Source organism: Rhinopithecus bieti, unplaced genomic scaffold, assembly GCF_001698545.2.
Source record: "Rhinopithecus bieti isolate Rb0 unplaced genomic scaffold, ASM169854v2 scaffold_7967, whole genome shotgun sequence".
NCBI classification, from domain to species: domain Eukaryota; kingdom Metazoa; phylum Chordata; class Mammalia; order Primates; family Cercopithecidae; genus Rhinopithecus; species Rhinopithecus bieti.
Genome location: NW_016806112.1, coordinates 2,589,576 through 2,600,808, shown reverse-complemented (window position 1 = coordinate 2,600,808; position 11,233 = coordinate 2,589,576). Strand labels below are relative to the sequence as shown.

The following is an 11,233-nucleotide window of genomic DNA, read 5'->3' as shown; positions in this document are numbered from 1 at the left end:
AACTAGCCGGGCGAGGTGGCGGCGCCTGTAGTCCCAGCTACCTGGGAGGCTGAGGCAGGAGAATGGCATGAACCCGGGAGGTGGAGCTTGCAGTGAGCTGAGATCCGGCCACAGCACTCCAGCCTGGGTGACAGAGTGAGACTCCATCTCAAATAAAAAAAAAAAAAAAAAAAAAAATTAGCTGGGCATGGGGCCCCATGCCTGTGGTCCCAGCTACTCAGGAGGCTGAGGCACAAGAATCACTTGAACCCAGGAGGCAGAGGTTGCAGTGAGCTGAGACTGCACCACTTGCACTCCAGCCTGGGGGACAGAGTGAGACTCTGTCTCAAAAAAAAAAAAGAAAAGAAAAGTCAGAGCGTGGATGCCTTTCCACATCATGAACGATCCATCCACAGCCCCATTCTGACGACACTCCACGGTCCCTAGGATCCCTCCCCGTGGGCACATCAGTCAGCGCTCTTAGTAGCTGTCCAGTCGGTGGAATCTGGGCCAGTTGGGGTCAGTCTAGGGAGAGCCAGCAGGAGAAAAGGACATGCTCACATCTGTTTATTAAATGCCTACTGTGTGCAGGCCTGGGCCCTGCTGGCTGCTGCCACACTGCAGAGGTGAATATGGCATGGGGGGCCTTAGAGTCACCAGGCGGGGTGAGGTCTGGCCTGGGTCGGGTCTGGGTGGTGCCAGGGGGGTTTCTCTGTCCCTCCACACAGAGAGGCCCTGAGGAGGAGTCGCTGCTGAGGACTCTGTCATTTGTTGGCTGTGGTGTGTCCTTCTGCGCCCTCACCACCACCTTCTTACTCTTCTTGGCGGCCGGGTGAGGAGAGTTCACCACCGTAGCCTGGCGGCCTGGGCCCTCCCCGCCTCGCTCAGGCCTCCATGTCCCCATCGGTCGGGTGTCCATCCTTGGTCCCGGCAGAACCTCGGTCTGAGCCTCTCCTTAGGATGTGCAGGGTCTCCTGTGGAGCTGCTTTCTTTCCCTCCATCTGCCCAGGCACAGGGGACCGGGCAGGACAGGGGCCTGTGGCGTGTGGGGACCAGCAGTGGTCTTGTTAACTGACTCCTCTGTCCTCTCCAGGGTCCCCAAGTCGGAGCGAACCACAGTCCACAAGAACCTCACCTTCTCCCTGGCCTCCGCAGAGAGCTTCCTCATGACCAGCGAGTGGGCCAAGGCAAATGAGGTGGGCAGTCAGTGGGTGGGCTGGAAGCCCAGGGAAGCCTGGGAAAGTGCCTGTGGGTTTTTCTAGGGTGACCCCCTGCCCCCCACCATTTTCACCTGGCTCCACTTCCCTGGGGAGGAGCAGGGCCCAGGGAGGAAAGGCTCCAAATGGTGGAGCGGGGCCCAGGCTGCTGCCCAGGGGCCTCACCCGCTGACACTTCTTTGGGTTGGCAAGGCCAGGCTGGGCACAGGGCCGCGGGGCCGGCCTGCACCTGCGTCTGACCTCGGACCTAGGTGGGGATCTCCACCCTCCCCCGCTCCCACAGGTGGCATGTGTGGCTGTCACAGTCGCAATGCACTTCCTCTTTCTGGCGGCGTTCTCCTGGATGCTGGTGGAAGGGCTGCTGCTGTGGAAGAAGGTGGTAGCTGTGAGCATGCACCTGGGACCAGGCATGCGGCTCTACCACGCCATAGGCTGGGGTGAGGCCTGCTCTGCGCCCACACTCTCTTCTCCCCAGCTGTACCTTGCATGGCCGACCCTGCCATCTAACATGGCCCCACGCCCAGCACTCAGCACCCAGCACCACTCAGCATCCAGCATTTAGCATCACCCAGCACCCAGCAACACCCAGCCCCATCTCTGACATGACCTCAATTTCCTTAGTCCTTTTAACCTCTAATTTACCCAACCCCCTTCCTCGTAATCCTTCTCCACTTCACAGCCTCCCCTCTCCATCCACAGTGCTATCTCCCCAAATCTGTAGCCAGCCAGTTGCCCAGCCTCCATCTCTGGAGACGCCAAGCTGTAGCCTCCAAAACAGCCTCAGCTCTCCCTACTCCCAAACTACTGTGGCTCCAATGCCACCCTAACAGTATCAGAGCCCCCAGCCCTGCTCCTTGGACCTCCCCAGTGCCCCAAGTACAACCTCCAGTAGGGGACAGCTGCAGCTTGGGAGGGGCGGTTCTGGGTCCTGGAGAAGAAAAAGCAGGTGACCCGGCCTTGAGACCCCCTTCTCCCTCCCCTAGGCATGCCTGTGGGCATTGTGGCAGTCACCCTGGCCATGCTCCCCCATGACTACGTGGCCCCCGGACACTGCTGGCTCAATGTGCACACATATGCCATCTGGGCCTTCGTGGGACCCGTGCTCTTCGTGCTGACTGTGAGCGGGGGACCTGCAGGGGAGGGGCGTGTTGGGGACGGGGAAGGCCTCTCACCCGCTGACCCCAGGTTTCCAGGCCAACACTTGCATCCTGGCCCGTGTGGTGATGGTCACCGTGTCCAGCACCCGCCGCCGTGCCCGCATGTTGAGCCCACAGCCCTGCCTTCAGGAGCAGATCTGGACCCAGATATGGTGAGGCTCCAGAACGGGGAGGCCAAGAGGAAGCAGGGAGTGCAGGGTCAGCCGGCACCAGGCATGAGGCTCACCGGGCGAGAGCACGTGCGAGTCTGTGTCCAGAGCGTGGCCGTGTGGCCATGCCCGAGTCTGTGTTGAGTATGTGGGTGCATATGTGTCCCTGCATCTGGGTCACACATGCTCGGGCATGTCAACTTGTGTCAACATGCACCTATGCACCCTTGCACCCATGCGTGTCACATGTGGGGATGGTCACTGATCCGTGTGAGGGAGCTGTGGACATCAGCCACTGTTCGAGGGGTGCACTGTCTGTGGAAGGTACTGATAGCCTGCAGGAGACAAAGTAGGGGAGACCCTCAAATCAGGGTTAGCCCCAGAAGTTCAGGGTTAGATCCAGAAGTTCAAGTTCAGGGTGAGGACCTGGGTCCCTGTTCCTGCCAAAGACCCCCATCGCCCTCCGGGGTCACGCTCTGCAAGAGAGGGGACCCCGCCAGCCTCCTTTCCCAGCCCTGCCTCCTTGCTGGCTTCCTCCTTCCCCACCCATCCTCCACCAAGTACAGGGCAGCCCAAGCTGGGGGGATCCCCGAAAGCCAGGGAACCCCAGGGCCCTTGGAGAGGGAGAAGGGAGTCCTTCTGACCCCATCCCTGCTGCTCCCACTGCTCAGGCCTCGGCCCCTGCTCTGAACAGCTACCACCCCATTCCTTCCAGCCAGGTTGGGGGCTGGGACCCCATCTCCCAAGTGCCACTATCCTACTTCATGCCACCTCTGTCTCTGAGGAGGGGGGCAACAAAGTCCAGTCAAAAGTTCTGGCTCCCTCTAAGTCCTGCTGAGCCATGGTCCTAACCCTCAGCTCCCACCCCACTCCAGGCACTTACAGGTGCTGCTATCCCTGGAACCCTCCGGGGAGCTCCCCAGGCCTCCAACCCCCGACAGCCCTGCCTGCCCTCCTACAGGGCCACGGTGAAGCCTGTGCTGGTCCTGCTGCCCGTCCTGGGCCTGACTTGGCTGGTGGGCATCCTGGTGCACCTGAGCCCCACCTGGGCCTATGCTGCCGTGGGCCTCAACTCCATCCAGGTACCTCCAGCCCCAATCTTTTGGGACTAGGCCCTGATATGCATGAAAGCTTGGAAGGGACGACTGGGGTGTCAGGGACTGGGGTGGGGGGTGAGCCCTCCATCATAGGAGACATTCAATAGCAACTGGGACATTCTATCTAAGAAGGAGTTTTGAGGGTGGGGGGGAACAGGCAACTTCCAATCAACTAGCGGTTCGTGCAGGAGGCTCATGGGGCCCCTCTGCCCGCTGCGGAGGCTTCGGCCCAGAAAGAGGGTGTTAAGCCTCACTGTGCTTGGACACTCAGGGTCTGGCAGAAATTCCAGCCCCTTAGCTGGTGCCAGAGCCACTTGGTTCTTGCCAGGAAGCTGGGCAGGGGATGCAGGGCATCACTCACCTCCCCCTTGGGGTCTGCGGCCTGCTGGGAAGAGGTTTGGTGAGGAGGCCTGTTCATGAGGCTGCAGGAAAGGGCCCAGGCTCCCTGGGTCTCTCAGGGCCTGTGTCAGGGAGGGGGCCAACTAGGTCCCTCTTGGGGGACTGGCAGGTCTGTGGAGGACCAGAACATTAACTGCAGTGACAGCCAGGGGGCTGGGTGCTGGGAGTCAGGGAGGCCCACCGAGGCCCTTCCTGGTCCCTCCCTTTCCCTCGACCTCCCTGGACCATTCCGCCAGGCACCTCTCCCTGTCACCTGCACCTCTTGCTCCTCGCTTTCCCGGCCCGGGTCCCTCTCAGGGCCAAAAGGTGGGTGGGCGAGGGCCCAGGCTGGACTGCGCCAGGCTCAGGAAGTCAGGTGCAAACTCCACCCAGGGTCCGTGTGCCCTCCGAGCTGGGGACCCTCCATCTTTTCCTTGAAGAATGGGAGCCAAGGCGGTAACAGCCACTCACAGTACCTGGGTGCTCCCTCTGAGCCCCAGGCCAGGCTCCTATTTTTATCTCTCAACAAGCCTTGTAAGTGGGGAAACTGAGACCTCATGAGGTCACTTGCCCAAGGCTCCCCAGGAGGCAGCATCAGTGCTGGGACACCACTCCAGAGTCTGTGTTCTCAGCCACAGGGCATCCAGCTGACTGCAGATGGGTCCTGGCTGGTCCCTGGGAGCATGCTTAGACCCAGTTACTCATTCATCCATATGCTATTCACAGCTCGCCTGGTGTGTACCAGGCACTGTGCTGGGTGCCAGGCCACAGCAGGAAACGAGGTAGCAAAAAGCCCCTGTATTTGTGGAGCTGCCCTTGGTAGAGCAGGAAAACCATGGCCACGATGAAGAAATGAAGTGTTCAGTGAGGGGACGAGGCAGGGGAGCCCTCTTCCAAGTCCCACGCCCCCCAGGGCTTCATGGCTGGGTTCAGTCTGGCTGGCCCCTGGCGAGGCTTCTCCACCTGTCACACGGTGGGGCAGGTGTTGGCATCTTGTTGCCATGGCGACTCCTCCAGCTCTTTCCCAGGTGCCCCTCTCCACATCATGGGGCGTTGGATCCCTTATGATCTCCGTCCTCACCTGTGCCCCTCAGGTGGGCAGAGACACAGCCATGGGGCAATGCCACCGTCGCACCTTCTCAGCTCCCTCCCGTCACTTCTCATTCTTTCCTCTCTCTCTGTCCCAATCTTGGTCTCTGAATCTTCTCTGGTTCTGTCTCTCAGGCTCCCCCTCTGTCACTGTCCCCCCTCCCTGTGCCCCTCTCACCCTCTGGCCGCGGATGTTTTTTCTGGCACTGACCCCACCTGGCTCTTTCTGGGTCTGTCTTCATGTTTCTCCACTTCTCTCCTCTATCTGTCTGACACTGGATTGTTTTTTGTTTCTTGGTTTGTTGGCTTTTTTTTTTTTTTTTTTTTTGGAGATAGAGTCTCATTCCAAGTGCAGTGGCACGATCTTGGCTCACTGCAACCTCTGACTCCCAGATTCAAGCGATTATCCTGCCTCAGCCTCCTGAGTAGCTGGGATTACACACCTGGATAATTTTTGTATTTTTAGTGGAGACGGGGGTCTCACCGTGTTACCCAGGCTGGTCTTGAACTCCTAACCTCAAGTGATCCTCCCGCCTCGGCCTCCCAAAGTGCTAGGATTACAGGCATGAGCCACCGTGCCCAGCCCTCTGACACCGGTCTTTTTATCTCTGCCTCTCCATCTCCATGTGCATGACCCTCTCTTGCCCCTGCCTAAGGCAGCCTCAGATCACCCTCGAGATGCTCACCTGGTGAAGGCAAGGAGAGACTGCCTTAGGCAGGAGGTCAAAAGGCAGGAGTGGGGTCTGGGCCCTGCCACTGACAGTCACATGACCCTCTTGGGCTCAGGGCCCTGTTCTCTCAGTCCCTCTCCCCAGGCGCAGCCTTTCCCTTCACCTCTCCTTTGGTCTCTCTCTCTCTCTGTGTCCACCGAGGTCTCTCTGTGTCTTCCCCTCGCACTCCACCTCCATCCCTATCCCCCTGTCACTCTCCGTCAGTCTTGGGCATAAGTTGGGTACATCCCACTCTTAGGAGGGTGACCAAGTGACCAGGGAGGAAGCCTGGGACTCAGGGATGAGACTCTGCCCAACCTCATTCACTCTCTGGAAGTAATTTGTACCCTTCTGGCCCCTGTGCCGGGTTGTGTCGAGGGAGAGCAAAGCCTTACTTCTATAACCAGCCGTAGCTCACACTTGCCCTGGTGGACAGAGCCTTGTTGTGAGGCCTGGAGAAGTGGCACCAGGCCTCCGTTTCTACATCTAACTGAAGGGGATCAGATTCCCATCCGCCTCATGGGATCATCGTGGAGTTTGGCTGACGTAACATTTGCCAAGGCTACGCACAATACCTGGCACGTGCGAGGAGCCCCACGAGTGTGAGCTCATTGTTTTGTTCAGTTGTTCAACACGCACTCCCCTAGCACCTCCCCGTGCCCTGGCTGGCCTGCACGCTGGGGGACGTGGAGATGCCCAGGGCCAAAGAATTCTGTGACATTCTCAGCCTGAGGGAGAGACAGACATTAAAACCACACAACCACAGCATGTCGTGACTGAGGCCGAGAGAAAATGGACCTTGGTCAAGGCAGTGTGGGGACAGAGGAACAGCTCATCAGAGGCAGAATGGGCCACCTGGAGGGGGTCACTCTCAGCCAAGACCTGACAGCTGTATGGACAGGGGGAAAAGAATGTTTTAAGCCGGGGGAGAGGCATGGTGGGGTCAAATGGCGGGGAGACATGAGGGGTAAGGCTGATGAGAAATGGGGCAGGAGGAAGTGTGGGGGGCAGACAGCATAGGGTCCTCAAAGCTGTCGTAAAGAGCTCAGACTTGGCCAGGTGCAGTGGCTCACGCCTATAATCCCAGCACTTTGGGAGACCGAGGCAGGTGGATCACCTGAGGTCAGCAGTTCAAGACCAGCCTGACCAATATGGTGAAACCTCATCTCTACTACATACAAAAAATCAGCTGGGTGTGGTGGCAGGTGCCTGTAGTCCCAGCTACTCGGGAGGCTGAGGCAGGAGAATCACTTGAACCAAGAGGGCGGAGGTTGCAGTGAGCCAAAATTGTGCCATTGCATTCCAGCCTGGGCAAGAAGAGTGAAAACTCTGTCAAAAAAAAAGAAAAAGAAAAAGAAAACAAAAGAAAAGAAAGAAATAAAAGCTCAATTTTTGTCCCGGGGTAGTTGGGAGCCATGCAGGGCGTCAGGCAGGTGCTGGTGTTCTTGGGTTGGCATTTGGAAAGATGCCTTTGGGTGGTGAGGAGTGGGTAGAAGGAAATGGGATGGAGAAGGCAGTACAGAGGCTACAGAGACAGGACAGGCTGGGGGTGGGGACCTGGGAGTCTTTGGGGTCTGTCTTGGAGAATGGGGGTGATGGTATCATCTCAGTTGGTGCCTGGGCACCAGGGAGACCAGCCAGGCTCTTGGGCTCCAGCTTTCAGCCCTGGGAGGCTGGAAGGCCCCAAGGAATTCCAGACCCCCACCTGTGCCCTCCTGCCTGGGCCGCAGCACAGGAGCAGCTGCCTGTGACACTGCCCAGGGGGGATCCCAGGACAGCCTCAGGGCTAGACCACACTGGAGCTTAGGACGCATTCCTCTGTCCCCTACCCCCAGCTCCTGGTCCCTCTCCATCAAATGCAGAGAATGAATCCACCCCCACCACAGAGTTGCTGTGAAGGTCAAGTGAGAGCCCAGATGTGATGGTGCAGGGAGGGTGGTAAGGCCCTCTTGGTCCCACGGTGTGGGAAGAGGGAGCCAGCTCCGCCCCAGCCACTGTGTGAGTCCCTCACAGGCAGCACCACCCATCCCCTCAGGAGCCAAGTCCCGGCCTCATCTCCCCTTTCCAGATGAAGAGATGGAGACTCAGGGAGGTGAAGGCCACTCAGCTAGAGGCACAGTGAGAAGGCACTCACAGGGCTGTTGTCCCAGGACCTGACTTGGCCTTGGAGCCTCAGGAAGGTGTCCCCCTCCTAACCCTACCGCATAGCATAGCGACGCGGTGAGGATGAGACAGGGCCAGGGTGGGGTGGGGCACAGAGGACTGGGGAGTCAGAGAGGCTGCCTGGTGAGCAGAGGCTGAAGGTTGGGGTTGCATGGGACAAAACCCCTTCTGGTCCCCTGTCCTGCTAAATGCCACAGCTACCCCTCTGCAGGCAGGCACGAGGGCAGGGCCGACTTACTGCCCATCAGCCTGTCTCTGGGTATCTCTGCGAGTGTCTCTGCCCCTGGGGGGCACCAGGACCCCAGGCAAGGCCAGGCTGTGGGGGATGGGGTCGGGGACTCAGGGCTGAGGCGTCGCCCACTCGCTGGGTCTGTCCTCAGGGGCTGTACATCTTCCTGGTTTATGCTGCCTGCAATGAGGAGGTGAGTCTGGGGGCGCCGGCTGCAGGGAGGGGGGTCCGAGGGGTAGGGAGGGTCCCCGACCTGACCTCCAAACGTTCCCCCAGGTGCGGAGCGCCCTGCAGAGGATGGCTGAGAAGAAGGTGGCCGAGGTGCTCAGGACACTGGGGGTGTGGGTGGGGCGGGAGGCCCCAGAGCCAGGTCCCAGCCTCCACATCCTCTCCTTTCAGTCCTGTGCCAGCCCTGCCAGCTGGGGGACCAGCCTGAGGCCCCCAGGTCCCTGGGAGGCAACCCGAGGGAGCCCCATAGTCTTGGCTCCACCCCGGAGACACGTGGCTCTCAGAGGTACTCTCAGCACCCAGGTGGGAGTGCCACCCCGTGCCTCAGTTTCCCCAGCACTCAGGCAGAGCTGGGAGGACAAGGGCAGATCCTTTTAGTGCATCTGAAAAAAGGAAACAGGGCCCAGGAAACTGCAGCCCTGTGGCTTGAGCAATGTCCTGTCACTCATTCCCCACTGCCAGGAAACCCGGGCTCCTGGGGCCTGGCCCAGGCATAGGCTTGTCCAGGGTGACCTTCCCTGGGGCTCCATGGGGAAGGGTTTGGGGGATTCCTGGAGATGGTGAGTAAATGGGGTCGGGGCTTTGAGGCAGGGCATGGGTTGAATGACTTCGAGGCCAGGCCAGAGGTTCCAATCCTAGCTCCCAGTCACCTCCTGTGTGCCCCTGGGCAAGTTCCTTTCCCTCTCTGGGCCTCATTACTAATCCGTGAGGTAAACCTTGGAGTGGATTCTTAGAGTATTTGATCCTGAGGGCCCCACTCCCAGGATGGGGGAGCAGAGAGAGCTCTTCCTGCCTTCGTCTCTGAAAAGTTTGCATTTTTCTCACTAGGGACCTATGGCCCTAGAATCCCCTCAGCCTTCTCCTCCATTGCAAACCCGGAGAGACAGGTGAGGCTGGGACAGAGTGGGTCACACAGGGCTCTGCTAGGGGGCTGGCAAGGCCAGCAGGCAGGGTCAGGAAGCCACAGGGCCTGGGTAGGGCCGGGATGGGGGCTTCCCCGGGATCTGTTTCTCTGTTTCTGGGCTGAAGGGCCCAGGGAGGGGGAGCTGCTGGCCGCAAGCTGGCAGAGGCCCCTATAGCCAAGGATCCCCAGGGCAAGGGGCAGCAGAAGGAGTGGGAGCCACCCCTGTGACAGCCCCTCTGTCCTCAGGCTGTGGAACTGACAGCATTCAAAGCTTCAGGTACAGTCCCTACCTCAGCGGGTCCCCTCTTTTCTTTTTGGGCCTGGACACCCACTAAGCCCCCCTGTACCAGTAGGATGGAAGTGATCAATATACCCAACCTCCCACAATTGCAGAGGCGCTCCCCTCACTCCACAGGTCCCCTGGGAGCACTGGGGGCCTGTCGGGGACCAGGCAGTACCCCTTGGGAGGGCTTCGTTGGAGAGTAGGTCATGGAACCCTAGTCTGAGCGGGTGCTGCCAAAGAGCACAACCTGCCTTCCTCTGTCCTCCCCTCTTTCTGCCCCCCAAGTCCAGCACCCCCCTCACCCTCTGAGGGCTCTGGGCTGATGCCCTAGGATCCAGAGCCCTCCAAACCCTCTGAGGCACAAGTGCTTTCCTCCAAGGCTGCAGGTCACCAGCTGATGGGGGCATGACAGGGGCTGGGCAGTGGCAGGGGGGACTGTGGGAGGGTGAGGACACCCCAGGTCCGGCTCAGGGAGAGGACTGAAGCCTGGGGAGCTCAGCCGGGCCCAGGGGAGCCATGGGGACCCCGCCCGCTGGTCGCTTCCCTGGGGGAACACTCCTTCCATCTGAAATCCACATGGCCCCAGCCTCCGCCAGATGACTGTTTCCAGCGAAGGCAAGAGCTGTGTTTACCAGGCTCTTCCCAGGGGTAGGCTCAGTGCTCAGCCCAGGCACCTGCTGATTCTGAGCCAGTGAGGGGGAAGTGGAGGTGCCTTTCTCCACCCATTGTGCGGATGAGGAAGTTGAGGCACAGAAAGGCGCAGCCGCTAGCGAGAGCCCGAACAGAGCCAGGGCCAGGCCCCCACTGGCGCAGATGGGGGACTCCAGGCACAGCAGTAGCCACAGGGGTGTAAACGTAGGGCCACGTGAACCCGGGTCCGTGGGATCCCAGGCCCTGACCGGCCCCCATCCCCGGCTGCCATCTCAGTCCCGGAGAGTCTCAGCTTCCCCTTCTGCAGAATGGACTGGGGGCGCCCCCCATAGGCCCGCCCAGACGCCCCCCGGGGCCAGCGCCCCTCCCCACTCGCCCCACCCCACCCGCGGGCGCCGCGGCTGCAGGAACAAGAGAGCGGCGGCGCCTCTGCGCTCAAGTGACAGCGCCTTTGTCTCCGCTGAATGGGTGCGTTGCTAGGGCCGCTCGTAGCAACGGAGCCGCTTCCACCTGGGCCCCACCCTCCGGACCCCCCACCCCGCCCGGCTCTCCGGACGCCCCACTTCCAGTCCCGACCCCACCCCGCAGGCCACTCAGCGGCCGGAGTTGTGAAGGCGCGGGGCAGCGGGGGCTGCCGGGCTGTGTCCCACGCGAGGCCGCCACCGCCCCTCCTGAAAGGCCGCGGAGCCCTCGGGGCATGCGGGTGTTCTGAGGATGGAGAAACTGACTCACAGCCAGCGAGGACTGGCCGGGGTCTCCCCCAGCCTCAGTTCCCAGAGCCCTTCCATCCCCGGGTTCTCTCTCCACCAGGATCCTCTGCCAGCCCAGCCCAAGGGCGCACTTTCCCACCAGGTTTCTAGGGAGTGTCTGGGAAACTCGTCGCCAGACCCTGCCCAGCTCAGCTCGCTGGGACCCCAGACCCCAGAACGGCGCAGCGGGAGTCCCTGGGAGCCAACAGCGGCCCCTGCTCCGGGGGCCTCAGCCTCTGGCTTTTCCTAA

The 11,233-nt window shown here is 60.6% G+C and overlaps 1 protein-coding gene across 1 annotated transcript in view; it reads left to right on the top strand.

Annotated features, from left to right (window-relative positions):
- Window positions 1-11,233, top strand: part of ADGRD2 (adhesion G protein-coupled receptor D2) — a 28,533-nt gene extending 17,300 nt beyond the window's left edge. The window contains 12 exon segments of the mRNA XM_017874758.1: window positions 708-811; window positions 1,073-1,175; window positions 1,480-1,633; window positions 2,180-2,313; window positions 2,390-2,505; window positions 3,464-3,584; window positions 8,320-8,361; window positions 8,445-8,682; window positions 9,225-9,283; window positions 9,547-9,577; window positions 10,542-10,702; window positions 11,045-11,233. Of these exon segments, the coding sequence (XP_017730247.1) occupies window positions 708-811; window positions 1,073-1,175; window positions 1,480-1,633; window positions 2,180-2,313; window positions 2,390-2,505; window positions 3,464-3,584; window positions 8,320-8,361; window positions 8,445-8,682; window positions 9,225-9,283; window positions 9,547-9,577; window positions 10,542-10,702; window positions 11,045-11,233 (1,452 nt within the window).